This window comes from Dasypus novemcinctus, chromosome 31, assembly GCF_030445035.2.
Source record: "Dasypus novemcinctus isolate mDasNov1 chromosome 31, mDasNov1.1.hap2, whole genome shotgun sequence".
Taxonomy (NCBI): domain Eukaryota; kingdom Metazoa; phylum Chordata; class Mammalia; order Cingulata; family Dasypodidae; genus Dasypus; species Dasypus novemcinctus.
In genome coordinates, this window is record NC_080703.1 from 42,828,894 (window position 1) to 42,853,306 (window position 24,413).

Genomic DNA, 24,413 nt, shown 5'->3' on the forward strand with positions numbered 1-24,413 from the left:
GAGCAGGCCCTGTAGACCTCCGCCATCTGTCTTGCACACTTGCCTCTGCCTCAACCCACGGTCTTTGCCCGTTCACCCGTCCAGCCCCCAGCGCCCGGCCTGCGAGGAAGAAATAAACCAGCTGTCCCTCCCCGGCCATCAGCAGGCGCTGGCCTACTGGACGGTCAGTGCCAGGCTCGCCTGGTCAGAACGGGTGCCACTTCTGCAGCTCCAAGGCCAGCTCTTCTTCCCACTATGGGCAGGGCCCCTTTTTGTCCTCATTCATAAAGGAGCAACTCTATTTCTGAATGTAGAAAAAAATAAAGGAAAGTCCCATAATGCTCAGAGCGCACGCCTTAGTTTGGGTTCTTCCGGAACGAAAACTGCAGCCAGGGTCTTGGGTGCAGGTGTTGAGCTGGGCAGGCAGCTCAGCCAGCAGGACAGAGGGACAGCGAGAGTGGACTGCGCAGGAGAAAAGCCCGTAGGAGAATGTGTGGTCCGCACAGCAGGCTCAGGCCTGTGGAGCTCGCTGAGGAACTGGGGAGTGCGCCCCAAGTTGCACCTCTCAAGGGCCGGAGCCTGGGCCACTCCCCACGGGCGCTGCATCCCTCCACCGCTCGAGGCTGACCTGGCTTCGGCTAAGTGAGCTACCGCAGCTCCAAGCAAAAACGAGCGCCCCAAGGCGGGGAAGTTGAGGCTCCCCAGGGGTGAGGTGGACTCTGCAGGAATGCGAGGACAGTGTCCACCCTGGCTGCAGCGGAAATCCTAGACGGGCTGAGGGGAAGTGGCGTGGAGCCAGCAAGCCTCTGCTCTTACCCTTGAATGCTGATTTAAAGCTATCCTCCCAAGCGGCCTCAAAAAAATTATTTTTTAACAGAAATATCCCCGTGACTTGATATGGTGTTTTTTTAAAATCAAGAAGATGGAATACTCAAAGCCAGCCGGCTGACGCTCCGTCAGGGCAGGGCCGGGCAGGGAAGCTTCTCGAGCACGTTCCTCATCCTCCAGCCGCTACGTGTTCCTAGACGCGTCTCACCAGCTGAGGCCAGGCCTGGACGATGGCCACCCCCAGCCCTGCACCGCCTCCGTCTTCGAGGACATCGACCCAGAGGGCTGCGGGCTTAGGGGGAGAACCGTTGCCCTCCCGCGTGAGCTGGGGCTTTGGGAGCTTCCAAAGTCCAGGTGCAAACTGGTCCACATACAGTCTGATGGTGACGGCGCAGTCATTTCCACGGCGAAGAACATTTTGAGAAGATGAGGGTGGACGTTCTTCGAGGGCAGGCAAGTCAAGGTGACAACTGAGAGCTTTGGGGCCAGGAAGAGTAGCGTTTGGGGGGACCCTAGCAGGGAGCCTCTGGGGTGCCATGGGTGGGAGATACTTCAACTCGTCAACAGATGACTTTCCTAGGAACTAGGTATCTTGAGGTTTTGATCCCAATTTTGTTTAAAATTGTGCTGCCAACTATAGAATCCCCCTGCAGCCAGATCATTCCTGAGATCAGTACACAGATGGAAAGAATCTAGATTGTGGGGTAGGATAACTCAGGGTTCAGGAAACTTCCTTATAGTTTATGACCTTACACGCATTAGCTTTTTAGTACGTAACTGCAAAGTAGATCCTACCATCTCCATTGACAAACGAGGCCACCACGACTCACGGAGGTCAATTGACCTTCTCAGGATCACACAGCTTCCTACGTAGAAGAGCTGGCATTCTAAACTAGTTCATGGGCAGAGGTGTGCAGCTCCTGTTAGGATTATGGGCACAACTTTTTATAGACCCGGGAAGACGGGCAGCTGACGAGTGGGTCAGCCTCCACAAGGCGGTACAGCAAACGGTTCAGAGCTCAGACTTTGGGGCCGGACAATTTCTTTTGCAGATAATTAGGGAGTGGAACTGATACAAAATTATCTCCAGGTCTTTTATACAGTCTGTGCTTAAATAGTAATATTTTTGAAACAACAGATCCTGTGTTTGGGCGAGTGTGTGTGTTTGGTCCTGGATGTGTGTCATGAGAAACGAGATATTTCCCAGAGAAAGATAACAGAACACTGCCACAAAGATGACACCGTGAATCCTTCTGTAAGATGCGCTTGTGTCCTGTTTACATAACTCGCTTCTTCTTTGGGTCACACATTTACAGTGGGCAGCAAATTTCAGAAGTTGGCCTGCGCAAGCTTCCTTGGGAAGTTGTGGAAGGAAGAGCAGTGGGCACACCCAGCAGACGCAGAAGTGCTGGCTTGACGCGCGTGCAGGGCTCCCGACGGAGGAGAAGCCGCTGGAAATCTCCACTTGCCTGTCTGCAGCTGCCATCTTTCTTTTTCTCTTTTCTTGTCTCCTGCAACTATAAATATGAAATCCAAACACTGTCCAACTTCCCGGTGAGCTCTCAGGAAGGCATTTTCGTCAGCACCACGGTCCAGTAAAGGGCTTGCCCGTAGGAGGTGTTTTGTAGACTCAACTCTCCTTGGGGTTGAAAGGGACTGCAGAGGCCCTTGAGCGCGGTGGCCCTCTGGGATCCGACCTGCCCGTTCTGCAGCTTCTCAGAACAAGTCTAAGTATTTGCTGTCCCTGCTTCCCGCACGTCCCCCCGACCCCTGCGGCCCAGGTCGGGTCCCTTCTCCTGCCCTGGGGTTGCCCCTGTCCAGTCTCGTCCCCCTCCTCCTCCCTACTCCCCAGTGGCCTGCCATGCAGCAGGCCACCCCCTCCTGCTCGAAATGCTCTTTTCAAGGCTTTCGGGAAACCGTCTCCCCTTCCCTCCCACCCTACCGGCCGCTCTCGTCTCTCGTGCCTGATGACCTCTAGGGTTTGAGGGCCCCGGGACTCTCCCTCCACGTTTCCCTGGAGCTCGAGCTCTGCTAGGCCCCTGGCTTTAAATGCCATCTACTCACTGATGGTTCTCAAGCGCCAGCCCTGAGCCCCAGCGTCAGATCCACTGCGTGCTTCTCCGTCGCAGGGCTGGTCTAGCTGGTCAACCAGGCTGGCCCGCAGCTGTTGGAAACTGAGGCACAGCGGCCTCTCCAGGAGAGACGTGCTGTCTCCAAGCTAGTGCTGTCTCCACGGCTACGCCCGCAACCTAAGGAATGCGCTAAGCAAGAGATCCCGGCAAATGGGATGAAGCTGTTAAAGGCTGAAAGAAAAGATGAGCACATACCTTTTGTAGAGAATACAACACTTAGACTTTGTACCTTGAGATAAGACTTTTTAAAATTCCTTAGACTATGGGTAATGCTGATAGTTAATACGTGTTGCCGCTTGATGTCACATACGCTGTGTTTACGCTTATTAGCACGTTGGCTGCATATGCCTGCTTCTTGGCACGTACACTGGGGTATGTAGAGAGCCCCTTGTGAACAATAAAGTTGTCTGAGGAGTCATTACTCGCAGACCCCCTGATCCCCGCTCTCTCGTTCTTTTTCTCTTGCTCTTTCTTTCTCTGTTTCCTTCTCCCTTTTCTCTTCCTTTCACTCCTGATACCCTTTGGGTCCACATCTCCAACACGCAGCGCCTCGTCTTTCCTCTGGAAAGGGCCTCTTCCTCCACTTTCAGCCCATGTGGCCGAACCCCCTCTCCTTGTCACCTTGTCCCCTCCAGACTCCATGGTAATTTTAGTAATGTAACACAAAACCTCTCCCTCTTTTAAAATATGTGCTGCTTTCCGCCGAGTCTTCTCCATCTCGTTTTAGCTTATGTCAAGCTAAACGCCTTACACTCAGTCCCAGTGAATGTTGCCATGTGTGATTTGGCCCTCCCTTTTACAACCCAGCCTCTGTCCCTGCCCACCCGGCCAGCTTGGTCCATTATTCTTGCCACAGTTGTCGGAAACACCAACAAAACGCAAATGCAATGTTGAGATGTCCCTGAGCCGGGCTGGTGTAATCCAAGGTACTCCTTATTAACGTCGCGTCTCCTGCTAATGTGAGACTCGTGCCTTCTCTCTATTCATTGACATCATTCCTACAAATGTGGAAGAGGGCAGAGCTTAGAGTCGATTCCAAAGTCATGCGTGTGGTGTGAAGGTCATTCCCGATCCTTGGGGTGTGGCCGTCCAATCAGCCGTACCTCCCTCACCTGAGCCAGCAGCCAACCCGCTCCCCGCCTTGCCTGCAGGTCACCAAGCCAGCTACATGTCTTGCTGAAACACACGGGGGGGGGTCCTCATTCCCGGGTACTCCTTCTCCCATCCCTGAAGTTAAGTAGAGCGGGGAGTTAGGATAAGCTGAGGCACGGTAACAAATAGGTCCAACAGTTTAATGGCTTGATAGAAGGAGTTTTATTTCTAGCTCAGGTCAAACAGTTCAAGGTACTCAGGGAAGCTGCTGGCCACGCAGGCAGGGCAGGTGCTTCCCACCTCGAGGCTCCGGCCCTCTCCAGGCACCCGTCGTCACCGACGTCCCCCGCATCCAGCCACCAGAGCACCAAGGAGCGTGTGTGGGAGGTTTCGTGGGACGGGCTCGAAAGTGGCCCCAGGTGGGGGGTGGAATGCTGCTCAGCTGCGTGCCTAAAGGAGGGAGAAGGGGTTCGGGGGAGAGCTCGCGGTCTCCAGTCTAGGCCGCTAATGTTATCATGGCACAAAGCCGACCAGTAATAAGCCGGCAGCACGGCCCTCCCTTTGAAAGCCAAGCTGTTGCCTCTGTCTCTGGGTGAAAATCTTGGTTCTCTCTGTCATTGCCAGGATCCGACATTAGACTGCAAATACAAGGCAAATAACATAAGATTGATGGCAGAGCGAAACTGCCAGTTATGCAAAATAAGCAAGAATTTGTGAAGATTAGCAAGGGGATTGGAAGAAAAGCTCTAACCCACTGCGAAGCCATTAACAAATAAAAAGGGGCTTATTAGATCAGAGAAAAGCTACAAGGATGAGGACCAAAGGACACTTCAAATAAGAATGATTTGAATATCAAAGCAGTAGGAGAAATAAATTTTTAAAAAATTAAATACAAGGAGGAGAGACACCTGGGAAAATTAACAAAGGCCTCAAATATTTTTGCCAAAATTATACTGTTTATGAGTATGCTTGAAAGTCATATCTGAATTGAAGAACTCCATATTATATGCTCAATACAGTTTTATCAGAAAAATAGGAAAAAAACAAAACACTCTCCACAGTGCCTTGGTTCATTGTTGCAGTTCTGTGAATTAACTGGTATCCCCAAAGGTTGGTGCCCCCCAGAGCTGCGCCCGGTGCTCTCCCCCATCTCCCCCCTCCCGACTGACCTCGTCCAGCCCCTTGGTTTTAAATTCACGTGCCTACAGCTGGCGCTCAAATCTATGTCTCCAGTCTTGGCCTCTCCCCTGAGCCTCAGACGTGTGTATTCAAACGCCAACTTGAAATGTCCTCTGAGACCTGGGTGTCTGTATCAGTCAGCCAGAGGGGTGCTGATGCGAAATACCAGAAATGGGCTGGTTTTTAAAAAGGGTATTTATTTGGGGCAGGAGCTTACAGATACCAGGCCATAAAGCACAAGTTACTTCCCGCCCCAAAGTCTATTTCCACTGGCAAGATGGCCGCCAGTGTCTGCCAGGTTCAGGCTTCCTGGGCTCCTGCGTTCCTGGGGCTTGCTCTTCTCTGGCTTCAAGGTTCCTTCCTTCCTGGGGCTGGCTTCTCTTTCCTCTGTGTGCTGACTTGCCAGGGCTTCAGCTTAAGACTTCAGCATCAAACTCTAACATCAAAACTCCAACATCAGAAACCCTCCACTCTGTCCTTTGCCTTTCTTCTTTGAGTCCCCACCCACCAAGGGGTGGGGACTCAATGCCCTAATCATAACTCAGTCATGCCCAGGTACGGATCAGATTACAAGCATAATCCAATATTTCTTTTTGGGATTCATCAGTTATATCAAACTGCTACAGTGTCCCAAAACAGACATCGTCCCAGATTTCTGAAATCCCAGATTTCAAACCCACTCCTCCCGACTTCCCTACTTCGCTCAGAATATGGTAGGCTCATCCCGCTACTTGCTCGAGACAAGTTCCCTAGTGTCCCCTTGTGCCTCACACCCCGTGGATCGGCCAGTCCCGTGGGTCCCACCTTCAGGTCACATCGCGCCCTGCTCCTCTCCACCCTCCCCCCCCCCCCACTTCAGGCCAGCTGGCCGCGTCTCTCACCTGGCCGCCCACAGCCCCCTGACCGCGGCCCTGCTTCCACGCCTGCCTCGCGGCCGGCCCCGTCCCACACGGCCGCCACGGGGAGGTTTCAGACACGGGAATCAGACCGTGTTACTGCTCAAATTCCATTCCTCCAATGGCTTCCCTCTGTGCTTATAAGAAAACCCACGCCCCTTCCCCTTTCATCTGATATGTGCCCATGCAAATAACGAAGATTGATGGCAGAGGGAAGCAGCCAGGCATGCAAAACGAGCAAGGTCTCAGGACCCCTGCGCGCAGCCACGGATGAGCTCGATCCGAGAACACCGCCCAGGATGACGTGCAAAGGCCCCCAGCTCATCTCACCCGCTGTCCTCCCAGCCTTCACTTCCGCCACCACGGAGGCCACCCAGCCAGCCCCTCCTCGGCACCCCGCTGCGCAGGTGGCTCCCCCACCCCTCCCCAGCAAGCCTGCCTCCTGCTCCTCGTCCAGTCTCAGCTCAAGGTCACGTCCAAGGACAGGCCTTCTCCAGCTCCCGTCTCAAGTAGCCCCCGCCCCACATGCCTCTTGATCCATCTACTCTCCTTCATTTTCTCCAGCGCCATTAGCATTTTCACGAGCTGAAACTACCTTGTTTATTTATGCACTGAAACGTTCGCCTGTCTTTCCTTAAACTGTAAGCCCCGTGCCTTTGTCTATTTTGTTCACTGCTGTGTCCTCATGGTCACACAATAAAGCTCAATATATATGTGTCAAGTAAATGTATTTTTAAAAATATAAGGCAAACCTATTTTCATAATTTTAAATTTCGTTTACAATCCCAATAAAAACATTTTTTCATTATTTGAGGTGAAATTTGGTCTCCTTTATAAGTGCATGTTTCCAAGGGGCTTTTCCCGTACCTGTGATCTTCAAACAACGAAGCTCTCCCGGCCTGCCAGCTCCGTCCTCGCCGGGCTGATGAACCCACGACAGAAGGGGCTGAGCGCCGGCCCGACTCGTTCCTGGTTAACCCAGGCTGCGTCGCAGTGAGCGGCCGCTTCTCTGGGGGCACAGAAACCCCTTCTCCCCATTGAAACCCGCTCCAGAGTCATGCCTGGCCCCTGCTGAGCTCCCCGCTTTAACAGTGTCTGGAGCTCCTTCTCCTTCTCCACTTCCAGCACGCGCCCCAAGACGCAGAGAGACCCTGACAATCCCACCGCGAGCCCCTCGGGACTCTGGGCTGTCATTCATCTGGGTCTGAGTTTAATTCCGCGTAGGACACCGGTAGAGGTTCTCCCCAGGGGCTGTGGCCGCGGCACAATTCGGCCACACGCCGAGGTCCCCGTTACAGCGTCTTTAATGCGGAGGTTTTGACCCTTTCCGGAGAACTGGTTTCCAGAGCAGCTTGCGCTCTTCTGAGAACCGACCACGGGGGGCTGGGGAGGATGGCCGAGGGGCTTGAGGTCCCCTTAAAATTGTCCCCTGCTTGCCCCGTGCCATGACCCCTTGCAGATAGAGGGAAGAGGGTGTGTGTGGAGGGTGTTGGGTGGGGAAGGCAGACGGTGCCATCTTCCCCTCGCTGTTTACCCCCGGGGGCGGGGGGGGGGGGGTGTCTCCCAGGTGAGGAGAGGGCGGGCGTTCACCTGTGTGCAGCCCGCCAGGTGGAAGCAGGTCTGCCCAGACGGTCCTGAGGCTCCGCTGAGAGCTCACCAGAGGCTCACGTGAGGCCCACCTGAGCGCACACACCTGGTCTGAAGAGGCAGCCACTCCTCCCTTCTCCAGACTTGCCAACCAGAGAAATCTGCATTTCCATATCGTAGCTCCTGAGTTTTTAACTGCTGGCTCCAGCTTCTAAAGCACTGCGCCGGCCAGACAGGTCATGTGGGTCTGATCCAGACAGCAGCTCCAGGGGCCACTGCCCACCCAGGAGACCGTGTCAAGGTCACAGTGGGGCACGACAGAGGGGCTGCTTGTCGGTCACTGAGGTAGGACGCAAGAAAAGATTCTTGCTTGCTTAGCCCGGAAGAGCAGTTTCTGCCTCACAGGGGTTGACAAGCAGACGCAAAACATTTTTTTACATCTTGGTGTTGCAGGAGCTCTTCACTTAAATGACACTGGAGTTTGACAGAAAGAAAGAGCAGGACTTCAATGAGCTCTTGGCGGCTGGTCACAGCTCTTGGTGGCAGCTCCTCAAGGAGACAGGCTTAGTAGATACATGTTTGGGGACCCAGTTGGTACCAGGCATGGTGCGTGCACTGAACTTGCAAAGTTTAAGTTTTGTTCAAACCTTAGGTAACCTGGATCCCTATTTCCAAATAAGACAGATGGTTGCGCTTCCAGGATTTCCCCTTAAAACCACTATGTTTGAAAACGATTCATCTGCCTCAACAAAGCTTTTAAAGTCTAGATAGATCTTAGTTAATGATTCCACGTGATGGTTCAAACTAGAAATTCTGGTCTCACCTTTGATTCCTCTTCCTCCCCCCAGATCTTATCAGTCCCTAACTTCTGTACAGTCTCAAATTCACTCCGTCTTTCTACCCTTGGGTTCTGAGATGAGTCATCTCTCCCCGGAGCTGTTTTTTACCCCCCTCACCTCCTCTTGTCTGCACTCCCCAGTTAATCCGGCTTAGATGCCGTGGCCCTTCCTTAGAAGTGTTTTCTGGCAGTTGTTCTCAACTCCTTCATTATTTCTAAGAACCTGGCATAATCCCAGTTGTTAAGTCCAGCGTTCTTACTACTTTTCTCCTCCACCCAGCAGCTGAGCTTGACTAAAGAAACACGTGACGGCTGGTCTCACTCAGAATCTCAAACCACGGGCGGGTCCCCAGTGCAGCCTGGAAAGAGTCACGTTTCCCTGCCCAGGCTCTGTCCACGGCTCCTGCACAGCTCTTTCACAACTCTGCTCTCTCCAACCTCCAGTGCTGCTCCAATTTCCCCAAAGCCCGGCACTCTGAAACTATGTCCTCGCTCATCATTTCCCTGAAAAGAAGCCATCAGAGGAGGCGCTCCTCACCTTCCCACCACTGCATCACCAACCCACCCACACCTCTTCCCTCCCGATCGGCGGATGACCTGTCCACGCTCAGCCCCTCCACTCGAGAGCTGGCTTCCACCTGCCCTCACCCGCTACGGACACCACCCTTGCAATCGTTCCCTTCCTGTCCTGAATCATCTCCCCCCCCACCCACTCTGTGCCATTTTACTCAGGATTCAAATACTCTGAAACAGCTGTCATCAAAACTCCAAAAGTTTGTCAATGTGTTCTGCTGGCGAGGCTGTGGGGAAACCGGCACTCTGTGCTTTGCTGGTGGGACTATTCATTGGTGCACTCCTCTGGAGTGCAATTTGACACCTTTAACCTTTGATGCAGCGATGCACTTTCCAGGGACTGGTGCAGAAATGTGCGCACATATGCACAATGACACGTGCAAAGTGATTCACTGGAGCATTTGTTACAGCAAAAGATTGGAAACAACTAAAAAATCCATTAAACACAGCTCATGCTGCAGCACGTCCACACCCATCTCAGGCTGCGTACTTATCTCATTTCTCATTTCTTAATAAGCTCTTTGCTCCCTTGTCTATCCTATAGCATGTCCTTAAATTCTTTTATGCAACATAGCCAAGAACGAAGAAGCCCAGAACCCAGAGCATTCTGCGAATATGTTTGGCAAGCCAGCCAGGAGACAAAGAGGCAAGTAACGCTCCCTGATACCCTATGAAGACAGGTGAGTCTAGGTTTTTTAATTAAGCCTCTCTGTGCCCAATTTTTTAAAAAATTTATTTATTTCTCTCCCCTTCCCTCCATTGTCTGCTCTCTATGTCCATTTGCTGTGTGTTCTTCTGCCTCCGTTTTGCATTATCAGGTGGCACTGGGAAACTGCATCTCTTTTTTGGTTGTTGTTGCATCATCTTGCTGCATCAGCTCTCTGTGTGTGCGGCGCCACTCCTGGGCAGGCTGCACTTTTTTCCACACAGGGCGGCTCTCCTTATAGGGCGCGCTCCTTGCACATGGGGGTGCCTCTGCGTGGCTGGGCACTCCTTGCATGGATCAGCACTGCACATGGGCCAGTTCACCACGTGGTCAGGAGGCCCTGGGTTTGAACCCTGGACTCTCCATGTGGTGGATGGACGCTCTATCAGTTGAGCCACGTCTGCTTCCCTCTGTGTCCTCTTTTGTTTCATCAGCAGGCTCCTGAGATGCTCACCCAGGGCGATGCCTGATGTCTTCTAACTCAGCCTCCGGGGGGTCCTGAGGCTCCTGTGACGTCGTTACCTGAGGGTCCTTGAGACTGTTTGCCTATAAGTAACCAATCAGAACAGCAGAGCCCGGACCCTCCCCAGCATTAGGAAGGGGGGTGGAGAAAAGGTTTTCAAAGGCCAAACCGGGAGCCCTGTGTGCATATCTCACCCTGCAGCACGCCTGCACCCACGTCTCGGGTTGTGGTACTTGTCTCTTTTCTAGTTTTCTTGTTTCTTAATGAACTCTTTACTCCCTTGCGTAAAAAAAAAAAATACATTAAGAGGACACTAGTGAAATAGGTTATAGTGGGTGCATTCAGTGAAACCCCGTGTAGCTAAAAACAGAACTAGGGCGCTCTCTGTGCACTGATGGGGAAAGATACATTGTCAAGTGGAAAAAGCAAGGGAAACAATAGTAAGTACTGAGCTACCCTTTACATAAAAAAATGGCGGTGGTGGAGTGGGATGGGGAGTGGGATAGTATCTTTTTTTTTGGTATTTGTTTCTATATCAATAAGGAAACTCAGGAAGAAAACAAAAAACCATGGCTTAGATGGGTGGGGCAGGGAAACTGGGTAGATGGGGACGGGGTGCTGTTATATATCTATTATTTTTGAATATGAATGTATTTTACCTAGTCAAAATTAAATGTAAACAATCAGAGGCAAGAAAATTCCCACCTTTGGTCACACATCCCCTTCAGCTGTCAGCTCACTTCTCTGCTGCCCTTTTTATCAAAACTCCTTGAGGGGAAGCGGACTTGGCCCAGTGGTTAGGGCGTCCGTCTACCACATGGGAGGTCCGCGGTTCAAACCCCGGGCCTCCTTGACCCGTGTGGAGCTGGCCCATGTGCAGTGCTGATGCGCGCAAGGAGTGCCCTGCCACGCAGGGGTGTCCCCCGTGTAGGGGAGCCCCATGCGCAAGGAGTGCACCCTGTAAGGAGAGCTGCCCAGCGCGAAAGAAAGTGCAGCCTGCCCAGGAATGGCGCCACGTACATGGAGAGCTGACGCAGCAAGAGATGCAAGAAAAAGAGACACAGAGCTGATGCAGCAAGATGACGCAAGAAAAAGAGACACTGATAAGGATAGAAGCGGTCACAGAAGAACACACAGCGAATGGGCACAGAGAGCAGACAACTGGAGGAAGGGGAGAGAAATAAAAACAAATAATAAATCTTAAAAAAAAACCCAAAAACTCCTTGAGAATTGATCAAACTCACTGCCTCCCTTCCTCCTCTCCGTCTCTTCTTTTTCACCCCCACCACTCCAGGGAAACTGCTCTTGCCAAGGCCACCGATGCCCTCCCGATGGCAGATCCGTCACCGGTTCTCAGCCTTGTCTCTTGACCCCGGGTAGCACTCCACTCCGTGGTCAGCCTCTCATCCTTCAGACTTCCCCTTGGTTCTCCCCAGCCCCACTGGTCTCTCTGCTTGGCCTTCTTGGCTGCTCCCACTTCCTCCACCTGGTTCTAACACCGCAACATCCCGGAGCGAAAGCCCCCATAGCCGCCCGCTCCCTGGTTGACTCATCCAGCCTCCGGCTCGTCAACGGGACCTCTCCACTGGGGACTTCCACACCTGCGTGTCCAGCCTGAGGGGTTCGACCCCTTGGACGTGTACACCTTCTTGACCCTTCTCGGGTGTCTAACGGCCCTCTCAAACCCAAACGTCAAACTCAACCTCACAACTTCCGGACCTCGCCCAAGTCCACCCTCTCCCCCAGTCTTTCCCCATCTCAGTCTGCCAGTTGTTGATGCCCCAAAACTTAGGGTCTCCAGGACTTGCTTTTCCCCTTCCACTCTACATCCAATCTACCAGCAAATTCTGTTGGTTCTACTTTTAAAATATCTTGAGAATCCGGCCACTTCTCACCACTTGTCTCTTCTTCCTTAGTCCAAGCCACTGTGTCGTCCTGAAGTGGATCCCAAGGGCCTCCTGGGGGCTGCAGGGAGGAGGGATGGGGCGTGCTTGTTTAATGGGTGCAGAGTTTCTGTCTGGGGTGGTGAGAGCGTTCTGGTAATGGATGATGATGACGTTGCACAATATTTTGAATGTAATAATGTCACTGAATTGTATATGTGGAAATGGTTCAAAGGGGAAATGTGGTGTTGTATGTATATTACCACAATAAAAATTTTAAAAAAAAGGAAAAAGAAAAAGCATCGTAAAAGATCTTTACTTACGTCTCCTTTGCCCCAGCTTCTCAGTGTCATGCAGGGCAATTTTTCAAACACCTCCAGAGTGATCACATGATCACTGGCTCAGAATAAAACCCAAACTCTGAGGTCTCCGGTTTCACCTTCCTCGCTCTCTGCCTTGCTTTCTCTGCTCCACCCACACCCACAGCTTTTTCCCCCTGACACCCAGGCACATTTCCACCCCTGGACCTCTGCCCGCGCTGCTGCTCTCTCCCCATGTGTGTGCGTGCTTGGCCGTCTCGTTTCATTCAGGTCTTGGCTCAAAGTTCCTTCTTGGGAGTGGATGTAGCTCAGCAGTTGAGCACCTGCTTCCCATGTACAAGGTCCTGGGTTCAATTTCCGGTACCTCCTAAAAAATAAAAGGTGCCTTCTCAGAGAGAGAGGGCTTCACCGTGACAACAGCACATCTCACCACTGTGTTCCTTTCCCTGCTTCTTTTGGCCCTCAGCACTGATCACGCCTGACATTTATTTCTCTATTGCCTTCTCCCCCTATGGGAATGTAAGCTCCAAGATAGAAGGGAGTTTGTCTCTTTTGTTGGGTGGCACAGGGACCAACACATGGGAAGAGGCTGTGAATATTCGTAGGATGAATAAATAGTTGAACGAAGGGCATCTTGCTTTTTACAGCCTGCAGTCCCAGGATTCTACCCTGCTCTTCCAGGCCCTCGGGGACCTGCCGCAAACTTCTGGCTTCGTCATCTCCTGCCACCGTCCCTTCCCGGGTCCCCGGGTCAGCGGCCCTTTCCCCACTGCTCGTGACCTGTCCATCCCCTCCATGGTTTTCCTTATGCTTCACGCTCCACCTGGGAAGTACTTTTTCTTTCTTTGGCAAAAGATTACTCCCTCGTTCAAGGAAATTGTGTTGATTATTCCAAGCCCGGTGTCAGCTTCTCTGGAAGCTGGCCTGGCCCTGCAGGCAGAGAGGGAGTGGGCTTTCTGCGTCACCCGTGTGTGAGGACGCCCTGCCCCGGCGCCGGGAAAGGCTGCTCCCGCCTGCCAGGGAATGGCCAGCGCCCTCCTCCCAGAGCCGGGATCTCTGCCCTGAATTCGATCCCAGCTCTCAAGTCAGCAGGTGCTCCACGTCCCGACCGCCCCATCTCCTGGGTTTCAGGAGTTCGGGCTGCGGCCTCTGGCAGAAAAGGCCACGGAGCGCTGCCCTCCCAGCCGGGTGCCCTCCTCCACCGGCAGCCCGGAGCCGGGCAGGACTGTCCGTGGGCGCTTCTTGGACAAATCCCAGCTGTCCCCACACTGGAGGAATAGGAGCGCGGCCCAAGGGTGTCGTCCCTCCGGGGGGCGAACCACGGAAGGACAGGGTCTCTCTTCAGCCTGGAGACTGGCTTGTTTTGTAATTCAGGGAGGTCAAGGCCAGACTGCAAACGTCTGACATGAGCGAGGAGGTGGCTGGCGAAAGCAGAGCAGGTTTGAGTGCCAGGAAGGCAAGCAGCTGGCGGCCAGCAGGAGCCCACCTCCTTCTGCCCTGGCCCGCTTCTTCCGTGACGCTGGGAGCAGGGCAGAGGCTGTGGTTTTTACAGCTTGAGGACGGGGGGGGGGGGGGGGCAGTCAACAAACACACACAGTGCGTCTCGCCGCCCGTGTCTGGATGTAGCAACAGCAAGGAGGTAATAAAAATAAGTCCACCAGGGCGTGCGATCTCCAAGCAGAGCTGTTCTCAGATTTGCCAAGGTGCAGGCGTTCCATCCTTGCCCCCACTGCCAACCGTGTGAGCGGGCCCCTGCCAAGGCTTGGGGCTTTGGGACAGGTGTGCCATGCCCCTCAAGGCCCGCCAATGCCCGGCAAGGGAGAGGCACGTTCCTGGAAACCACCCCACGACAATGCAGCACCGAGCTGTCTGTTCTCCACAGCAGCAGCGTATACGTGGCATGGAAATTGGCACAGGGGTTGGCAAAATCCAGAGCCAAGGAATCGCCAGGGACCTGCCACCTGGGCTGCCTTTTGTCCAGCCGTCTCCTCAGTCATTTAAAGCTGTTCCATTACATTTACAGTTCTCGAAAATGGGCGTAAATTCACTGTGCCTGAAACGCTTACCCCCGGTCAACAGCCATCCTGGGAGGTACGTTTCTTTCCACCGAAGGAGGAAGTAGAACATTTGAATACCAACTAAAAGACAACTCAGGTCGGAATATACATTTCCTCTAAATCAGTGGTTCCCAAACTTTTTGGTGCCTGGATCACTTTATATTATATATACATTTTAAAGATTTATTTTATTTATTTCTCTCCCCCACCCCCCAGTTGTCTGCTCTCTGTGTCCATTGGCTGTGTGTTCTTCTGTGTCCGCTTGTATTCTTTTTTTTTTTTTTTTTTTTTTAATTTTTTTATTTTTTATTGACTTTGTAATAATATTACATTAAAAATATATATGTGAGGTCCCATTCAACCCCACCCCCCCACCCCCCCTCTCCCCCCCCCCCAACAACACTCGTTCCCATCATCATGACACATCCATTGGATTTGGTAAGTACATCTTTGGGCACCTCTGCACCTCATATACATTGGTTCACATCATGTCCCATACTCTCCTCTATTCCATCATGTAGGCCCTGTGAGGATTTACAATGTCCGGTGATTACCTCTGAAGCACCATCCAGGGCAGCTCCATGTCCCGAAGACGCCTCCACCTCTCATCTCTTCCTGCCTTTCCCCATACCCTTTGTCCATTATGTCCACTTTTCCCAATCCAATGCCACCTCTTCTATGTGGACACTGGATTGGTTGTGTCCATTGCACCTTTATGTCAAGAGGAGGCTCAGCGCTTGTATTCTTGTCAGTGGCACTGGGAATCTGTGTCTCTTTTTATTATGTCATCTTGCTGTGTCAGCTCTCCGTGTGTGTGGCACCATTCCTGGGCAGGCTGTGCTTTTTTCACGCTGGGCGGCTCTCCTTATGGGGCGCACTCCTTGCGCGTGGGGCTCCCCTACGCAGGGACACTCTTGCGTGGCAGGGCACTCTTTGCGCGCATCAGCACTGCACGTGGGCCAGCTCCACACGGGTCAAGGAGGCCCTGGGTTTGAACCCTGGACCTCCCATGTGGTAGGTGGATGCTCTATCAGTTGAGCCACGTCCGCTTCCCACTTTATATTTTTAAAAATGATTTACTTGAGGATCTCAAAGAGCTTTTGTTTATGTGGTTGTATCTATTAGCGGTTACTTAATAGAAATTAAAACTAAGAATTTAAAAAACAATTATTCATTGATCTAAGAGAAAACAATAGTAAATCCATCACATGTTAACATAAATCTGATTTTGTCACAAATAACTATAGATTCCAAAACAAAATAGTGAGACGAGAGGCACTGGTTTACAGTTCTGCAAATCTATTTGGTGTTTAGCTAAGAAGACAGCTCGATTGTTTTTTTAGATTTATGTATTTACCCCTCCCCTCATTGCTTGTGCGTAGTGTCTGCTCTCTGTTTGCCCGCTTTTTAGGAGGTGCCAGGAACCCAACCTGGGACCTCAGTCACTTGAGCCACCTCCGCTCCCTGCTTGCTGTGTCTCTCATTGTGTTTCCTTGCTGTGCCTCTTTGTTGCATCAGCATCCTGTGTCATCTTGTTGCATCAGCTTGCTGTCTTGCTCGTCTTCTTTAGGAGGCACCGGGACTTGAACCCTGGTCCTCCCATGTGATAGGCGGGCACCCAACTGCTTGAGCCACATCCACTTCCCCAGATCAATTCTAACATCTACTTCTGTATTCAATCTGTTGTGATATCACATGTGATGTAGCGCATGGAAAACTCCAGCGTACACTGGTGAGAGAACGAGCATGAAAAAGGCGCGTACTGTCTTGGCCTTAAAGCAGTTTTGATTTTGGTGGACGCCCTGAAATGGTCAGAGGCCTCTAGCCCATTGTCAGAACCACTGCTTGAGGTCAGTATGCTGGCTGAAGTAAATTATCAAACATTTTGCTTAAAAACACACCTTCCCTTCCTCTCTGCCTGGGACCTATGATCTGTTCTTTTCTCCCATTCCTCTTCTCACCATCTCTTAATAAATTATTGGGGATGAAACCCAAACAAACCCCGCTTGCCTTCTTTGTGTGGTAGGCAGAACTAGAAGGCAGGCCCCATTTCCTGCCTCCTGGTGTGCAGGCCCGTGTATGACTTCTGGGGCTTGCGAACGTGAAGAGGCAGTTGCCCCCTTTGTTAGATTGTGTGTACGGCACGGGTGGACGGTGAGAGCGAGAGGCCATGCTGGCTGGGTCTGACCTAATCAGGCGAGCCCCCGGAAGGGCCTGGGCTCTTGCTGAAGAAGAGATGCGACACGGGGCGCTTCTCTGTGGCTGATTCTGAAGTTAGAGAGGGCCACAAGGCATGGGACAGCCCCTAGCAGCGAGGCGGTCCCTCGGAAGGTAAGCCAGGGCACGGGACTTCAGTCCTACAGCCGCAAGGCCACCTGCCTGAAGGGCCTGAGAACTGTCTCTTCCCCGAGTGCCCGGAGAGGAAGGCCAGCTGGCCGGCACCGGTTCAGCCTGAGACCCCAGAAGAGAACCCAGGAATGCCAGAGCTGTGACCCCCAGAGCTGAGAGGGCACACGCCCAGCGCGGCCGTGCCTTCGGCCGGGAGCTCCCCGACACCTCCCACGGGATGGCAGACTCTCCCTGGTTTGAAGAGCCCCCAGCAGGTGAGAACGTGGAGAACGGGGTACCCCTAAGGAGCATGTGGGGCCTCCAAGTGAAACCCAAAACTGGGCGACAGCTTCATCTGCAGAAGAGCAGGGCCCTGCCAACGGGCTCAGCGCCCCTGGAGCCCCCGCCGCAGGGGCCTTCTCAGAAGCAAGCCCAGGGCTCCCCCCGTGTGCCTCCAGGCACGAGGACGGGCAGGTGGAGGCCGAATTGGCAGCCCGGGGGGCGCCCCGCCTGGGGGACCCTCAACGATGAAGCCACAGAAGCGGCTTTTCCCGGTGGCTCTGACCACAGGCTCTCAGAAGTGCCGTCCCGAAGCGCGTCTGTCCTCCAAGCTCCCGGAGCTCAGGGCATGGCCCCCGCAGGTGGACGCTGCGTTTTTGGGGGGCAACGGGAGCAGTGGGCGGTGCCCCAGCCTGCTCTGCTAGGCCTTCTGACCTCGTGTCCCCGGACATCACCGTGGCCCTGACATTTCTCAGCGCGGACATGCCCCTTTGGTGGTCTGGCCTTTTGTGGTGGGTTGCCCAGGAGAGCTTGGGCGCCTTACCTGCGGGGGTGGGCACCCCTCTCCAGGTCATAACCCTTGGCCGGAGGGCGCCCCATGGCAGGGGCTGCGCTGGGTCCTTGAAAGGCTGAGCCAGCCGGCGGCGGTCACGCTCCATGGACCCCGGCTGCTTCCTGGAGGCCCAGGTAGGACCCTCTACGCCGTGACAGCACAGGGGTCCAAACTCCGGGAGCGCAGGAGCCACAGCTTTCCAAGACCACTCCCCGCCCGGGCCGCCGGCCCCTCCCGCACGCCCGGGGCTGCAGGGGCCCAGGATTCGGGGCGCTTTCCTGCGGAAGCGCCGGGAGGGTCAGCAAACAAGGAGGCACAGGCTGGGGCGCAGGGCTGGGGCGCCCCGGGGCCGGGCCGGGGGCCTCGGGCCCAGGCCGCTAAGGGGCCTCGGGGCCTGCCCAGCTGTGCTGCACCCCCGCCCCGGCCCGGGCTGGGCCCCGCACCCCGCACCCCGCCAGGGCTGCGGGGCAGGGGCTCTGTGACGCGGCCGCGCGGGGCGGGCGGCGCAGCGCGCGGGGGCGGCCGGCGGCGAGGGCGGAGCGGCTGCGCCACGGCCGCGCCCACCCCCGCCCGGCGCCTCCCGCAGCCGCCCGGCCGCGCAGGAGCCGCGGCCCGCAGCGCTGCCCGCATGGACGCGGCGCCGAGGCGCAGCCGCCCGGAGGAGCCGCCGGAGCCGCCGCCCGCCCGGGGCGCGGAGGGGCCGCCGGCGGCCGCGGGGATGGAGCCCGCGCCCGACGACGAGGAGGTGGACCCCCGCATCCAGGTGGGCGCGCCTTCCCCGCCCGGCCCGCGTGGACGCGGCCTGCTGGATCCCGGGCCTGGGGCCCCGCCGCGCGCCCGGCGACAAAGGGCAGGGGCGCCCCGCACGGCCTCCGGCGCGGGGAGGGGGCCCCGCGGGCGCGCCCAGGCGCGAGCCCCGGCCTCCGCTGACCGCGGGGCGCCCGGCGCCGCCAGCGCAGCCCCCGTGGGGCCCGAAGCGGGTTCGAGCCCGGGCGGTGGCGGGGGGCGTCCCCCGGGCCGAGGCGCGCGGGCGGGGGCGCTGGGCCTGCGTGTCCCGGGGCCCCCAGCGCGGTGCCCCCCAGCGCTCGGCCGCCCACCACCCCGCAGATCTGCTTCTAATATAGCGGCCAAGCCTGCGGTGCGATCTCTGGAGCCCTAATTGCTTTTTCAATCGCAGATCAATTAAAAGCTCATTGAGCCCAGGGGCTGCGGTGTCCGTGAATTGTTTTGACAGGTGGGCGAGAAAAACGATCAGGTGGAAAAATCCCGCGTGGGAGCGATTTTAGGCTGAATCTGCCGGCGGGTTAATGGGGCGTCCTGGCAGCCAGCTCCTTTGTTTGCAGAGTGAAGATGAGTTCAGCTCCGGCGCCCACTTTTAACAAACGTTACCTGGTAAATGTTTGTCTAAAAGATTGGGATTAAAGCTGCTTAAAATAAATAGCTAGGTTGAATAATTGGAAATTTGGGGCGGGTGGGGGGGAGGATTTTGCTCCCTTTACAGAAAATAGTCAACCGCGGAGGAGTTTGTGGCAGCTGTCAGGCCTGGATTTAAATGTTCCACTGGGTTCACTGTTACCCTTTGGGCCGGACTGGTTTCTGTTCTTTATTCGTGTGTTTTTCCTGCTGATTTATCTCGTCGCCCTGAGGCAGGGGGTCCTGCTTTGATTGGCCTCTGCTGCGGTGGGCTTGTCTGAAGGGACGTACCTGAAATAGGTATTTGACCTTATCAGAAGAGACAAATAATTGCTAGGCCCTTAAGACCTTTTTTAAAGGGACCCGGTCAGGAAGAAGGCAGCACCCGCTGGTGCCAGGTGCCTGCGCTCCCAGGCAGGGCTCCCCTCTTCTTGGTAACGGAGCTCACTCTCTCCTCGTCTAAAATTGGGCTGGGTGGGCTGCGTTCTACTGACAACAAAGACCGGTCCCTCCAATCTCTCTCTCTCTCCTTCCTTCACCAGGGAGAACTGGAGAAGTTAAACCAATCCACAGATGACATCAACAGACGGGAGACAGAGCTGGAGGTACAGCGGCAGACCCCGCCAACTTGATGCTGAGTGGGGGGGGGGGGGCCCAGGCCCTGCCTGGCGGTTGAGCAGCCGCCGGCACGCCCCGGGGGGACGTTTGTGGGCAGGGCCTGGGGCCGGTGTCACAGGGCTTGGTTCCGGGAAACACCAGGCGGCCAAGCCGAGCGCAGCGCAGCTTTTCGCCTGCTCGCACCCCGAGTTCACTGCGTGCGCTAGAGTCGAGAACGCTGAGGGGGAAGCTGGGGTGCACTGTGACGGAGGAACAGGAATGAGCTCACAAAACCTCCCAACGCTTGTGGGGCGCTTCCTTCCCCTGCCACCCTGTTTCGACTTTCCTGTCCTGATAATTCACCTCCAGCCCTTCCGGCTTCTCAGCCCGTTTCTGCTACTTGTAGAACAGAATGATCTTACTGGTTAAAAAAAAGTTGCGGCGGCTGGGAAGGGCTCTTGGGCTGGGAGGAGATCTCGGGAGCTGCTTCCTCTGACTTTCCTGGCCTTTTCTGACCCGAGTGTAAACAGATTATGTGTCCCACAGCCAAGACTCGTCCCCACCCCTGCTCAGCAGATAGTTTTACCCTCCCTCAGCAAATCTGAGTGACCTCTGGAGCCTCGGGCAGGACCGGTTTTGGCAGCCGGAGCAGGAAAAGTAGCTTCAGAGGTCAGCAGGAGAGAGGGGAGTCCTGGGCTTGTCCCCAGGCTTGCATGACTGGAATGCCACCAGCGGGGACACAGAGCCTCCCCGGGAGGCGCCTGCCCGGGCTGAGGCCACCGGGACTTAGGCTCTGGGCTCTGGGGCCCCCGTCCGCCCCCCAGCCTGTGACAGCCCTGTCCTCCCCCAGGAGAGTCAGGCCCGCCTGCGTGTCCCGTCGTTTGTGTTTGCGGTGAGTGGGGGCTCTTGGTGATGCGGGGCCGTGGAAACCTCTCTGAATCTCAGCTTTCTACTTCGTTCATGGAAACGGCAGGCAGACACCACGGCCATGGGCTTTTGCTTTCCAAGGTGTCTCTGCAAACCTTTTCTCACTCGTTCTGTCTCAGCAGCCTTGTGTTGTGCTGTCCGGTGCGGTAGCCACGGGCCACGTGTGGCTATGTGATTTGACACATCACTTAAATAAGATAGAAAATTCCCTTCTCAGTCCCAGTGGTCACGTTTCAGGAGCCCAGGAGGCGCTGTATTGGACAGAGCAGAGAACACTTGCATTCTCTAGAACGTTCTCCCCGACACCTGGCCTGGACAGGTGGGGAGGGCAGGAGCTGCGTGTCTCCAGGTGGGGCCACGCTCAGCGGCTCCCGGTGATGCGAGGCCCGGCCCCACCTAGACCAGGCGCCTGCAGACCCACCCAGCTCCGTGTTCTGATACAGCAGTAGCGCTTTCAGGCCTTTGTAAAGGGCTGACCTGTCCGCTCAGCGGACACCTGCCGCCCACGACCCCCGGCCTGTCGTGGCTGAGAGCAGGGCAGCACTCACCTTCCGAGGCCGGGATTGTTTCCTCCGTGGAACTCTTAGCCTGGTTTCTGAATCCGCCTTCTGTATACACTTACATATTTGTGTGTCACAGGAAGCCTGGGACAGGTGCTTCCTCTGAGAGCAGCAGAGCCTGAGGCCAGCTGAGGGGCTGGGGGCTGGGGGCTGGGGGCTGGGGGCCTGGGCCGGGGGTGGGGTGGAGGGGCTGGGGGCTGGGGGGGCCGGGGGACAGGGGCCTGGGGCCGGGGTGAGTGGGTGGGGGCCTGGGGGGAGGCTGGGGAGGAGCTGGGGCCTGGGGCGAGGCTGGGGGGTGGGGTGGAGGGGCTGGGTGCCTGGGGAGGGGTGGGGGGCCTGGGGCAGGGTGGAGAGGAGAGGCCTGGGGAATCCCTGCTGGCTTTTCCTGGTTTTCTGATAAAAGACTGACCAATACAGGCTGTTCAACCGAAATAAATCGTGCGAGGCAGTGTTTTCCCAGCAATTGTATTAAAAAGTAAAAAGAAACTGGTGAAATTAGCCTTCTTCTATTTTGTTTATCCCAGAACGCCCCAGATAGAGTAATTGCCACGTGCGCTTACCAGCCAGTCGCTGAGGAGAGCTTTTCTTTGTTGGGTGCTGAGTCTTAAACCAGGGGCGTTGCTCACCCTCGGCTCGTTTAAGGGGTCCTGGCCTCGTTCCACAGGGCGGGGGGGGGGGGGCAGTGGACAGCACAGGCCGCGAAGGTGCCACGTGGAGTCCACTCTGCAGGCTCCCCGGAAGCTCATCAGGCCTTGCCGGAGGGGGGGCAGGGTGGCCTGGAGGGGGGGCAGGGTGGCCTGGAGGGGGGGCAGGGTGGCCTGGAGGGAGGGCGGCACCCAGGTCTGGGGTGCCCTGTGCTTGGACACTGTGGGTCCCTGGGCGTCAGCGGCCTTGCCTTAGGGAGATCACGATCTGGTGGGGTGAGAATGGAGGGCAGAGTTGGGGGGAGGAGCCCCGGAAGGTGGCCCCTGAGGGTGGCCCCGGAGAGGTGGCCCCGGAGAAGTGGCCCCGGAGAAGTGGCCCCGGAGAGGTGGCCCTGGAGGGTGGCCCTGGAGGGTGGCCCCGGAGGGTGGCCCTGGAGAGGTGGCCCTGGAGAGGTGGCCCTGGAGGGTGGCCCTGGTGGGTGGCCCTGGAAGGTGGCCCTGGTGGGTGGCCCTGGAGGGTGGCCTGTGGCCCGGGCTTGCCCTGCTGGTCCCTGAGGACAGTGCCCGGGGCGGTGGGCAGGAGAAGGAGCCCCTGTGCCCTCCAGGCTCCTGGGGCTGGAGGCTCCGGCTGCCCCGTTCCCTCCCTGTCTGCCCCGTTTCCTCCCGTCTGCCTTCGTGATGACCCTGCAGTGTCCCTCTGTCCTCCTCACTGTCCGCTTCTGCTGACCCCCACCTGGTGGTGCCTTGCGGCCGGCGCTGGCGCTCACCGTGCGGGTCTGCTGCTCCTGCGGCCTCTGTGCGCCGCTGCCCGCGTCTGCCGGGTGCCCTGTCCCCTCTGCACGCTCGTTTCCGTCGCGGGAGCCACCGGCCTGTTGACGGGAGCAGCCTTGACCAGCAGGCCTTGGGACGGAGCCGCCGTTTCTGCGGAGCACGCTCAGGGTTTCCGCACAGCGCGCTGATGAGTCGGCCTTCGTGGTTAATTCGCGGAGCGCTCACTGAGCACCTACTGTGTGCCGGGGCCGGGTTTCGCTGATGGGGATGGAGCAGTGACCGGGGTGGACAGAAGTCCTGCCATCGGTGGAGACACAATCCCGATGGACAGTAGCTTCCCTGGTGATGTGCGCTAAGGGGGAGAGAACCCGGGGGACGGGGAGGCGGGTGGGGGCGCAGCGCGGTGGGCAGGACGGGGCGCCCCGAGAGCGGGGTCTGGGAGGACCCTGGACGACAGGGGCGGTGAGCCTGTGGCCCTGGGGGGGGGGGCTGCCTGAGCCGACCCGGGTGGGGGGCTGTGCCCGGTGTGGGGGGCCGGGCTGGAGAAGTCGCCTCCGCTGAAGGGGTGGTTCTGGGGTAACAGGGCCGCAGATGGGGTGATGGGAGCGGATGTGCCGGCGGAACTTTAGGGAGAGCCTCTTCTCAAATATTTGCTGAGACAGGCAGCGCAGAGAATTCCCGAATATCCCATAATCGGGATGTGCAGTGTCCCAGGTTTCCACTGCCACGTGTGGTATGAGCGCTCCTTCCCCCGCTCCAAGCGCAGGCTTTTCCAGGGCAGGGACGTGGTCACCGCGAGGAGGGACAGCACCGGACCCGGGACAGTACAGACCGCCCGCCGGCTCGAGGGCCCCCAGCTGCCCCTGCCCCCACCTGCCCCCCCGAGGTCCCCCACCTGCCCCCCCCAGGTGCCCCACCTGCCCCCCCCTGAGGTCCCCCACCTGCCCCCACCCTGAGGTCCCCAGCTGCCCCCGCCCTGGGACCCCAGCTCCCCCCGCCCTGGGGTCCCAGCTGCCCCCGCCCTGAGGTCCCAGCTGCCCCGCCCTGAGGTCCCAGCTGCCCCTCCCAGCTGCCCCCCCCCCGGGGTCCCCAACTGCCCCCCCAGCTGCCCCCCCCCCCCAGGTCCCCCAGCTGACCTGACCCCTCCCCAGGGAGGTGCAGCTGGTGTGGGCCTTCTTGCCCTTGACCCCTGCCTGGGGGGCAGCCTCCGGGCACAGGTGCGGGCGCTTTGGAAGACATCAGCCCTGTCCATCTGTCCCCAGACGTGGGTAAGACCTGCCCCCAGAATCTGTCTTTTTCCCCAGCAAAAAGTTTCCCTTTAAAAAAGAAAAAAGGCTCTTTTGAGCTTGGAAGCTCAGACGAGTCGGAAGCAGCCGGCCCCTGGAGGGAAGAGAGGAGCTCTTTGTGAAGATCCCGTGTTGTCATGTTCTAGCGCTTTCTCCCGCCCGTGGGTGTGGGCGCCGTGGGTGTGGGCGCCGGGAGGGGCTCCTAGAAGACGGTTTTGGTTTGGTTTTTGTTACAGGAGGCGCGGGGCCTTGAACCCGGGACCTCGTGCAGGGGCAGGAGCCTCGACCGCTGAGCGCCGCCCCCAGACTGGTTGTGTGTGGTTTTCTCTTTACTTTGTTCATTTTTTGTTTTCTTTTCATTTTCTTTGGTTGTGTTTTGAAGAAAGTGCTGGGGACTGTTGGAAGGAGTGACCAGGGCAGGGGACGTCATGGGGGCCCCAAAGCCAGGGCCTGGGCAGCCCGCACTCCTGGGGCGAGGGGGGCCCTGACCCTGCACCGGGTGGGAGGCGTCCTGCTGACGCT

General features: G+C 56.6%; 1 protein-coding gene across 3 annotated transcripts in view; it reads left to right on the forward strand.

The window, feature by feature from the left end:
- Positions 1 to 18,303: 18,303 nt before the first annotated feature.
- The window catches only part of SH3BP5 (SH3 domain binding protein 5), a 54,880-nt gene continuing 48,770 nt past the window's right edge, over positions 18,304 to 24,413 (forward strand). For 2 of the 3 annotated variants that reach the window (XM_058290634.2, XM_058290635.2), the window contains exons 1-2: positions 18,304 to 18,456; positions 19,649 to 19,711. In XM_058290634.2, coding sequence (XP_058146617.1) covers positions 18,322 to 18,456; positions 19,649 to 19,711 — 198 coding nt within the window. In that variant the 5' untranslated portion in view covers positions 18,304 to 18,321. Of the gene's footprint in view, positions 18,457 to 19,036; positions 19,086 to 19,648; positions 19,712 to 24,413 lie in introns of those variants that run through there. The other variant, XM_004483657.5, reaches the window with a different exon arrangement.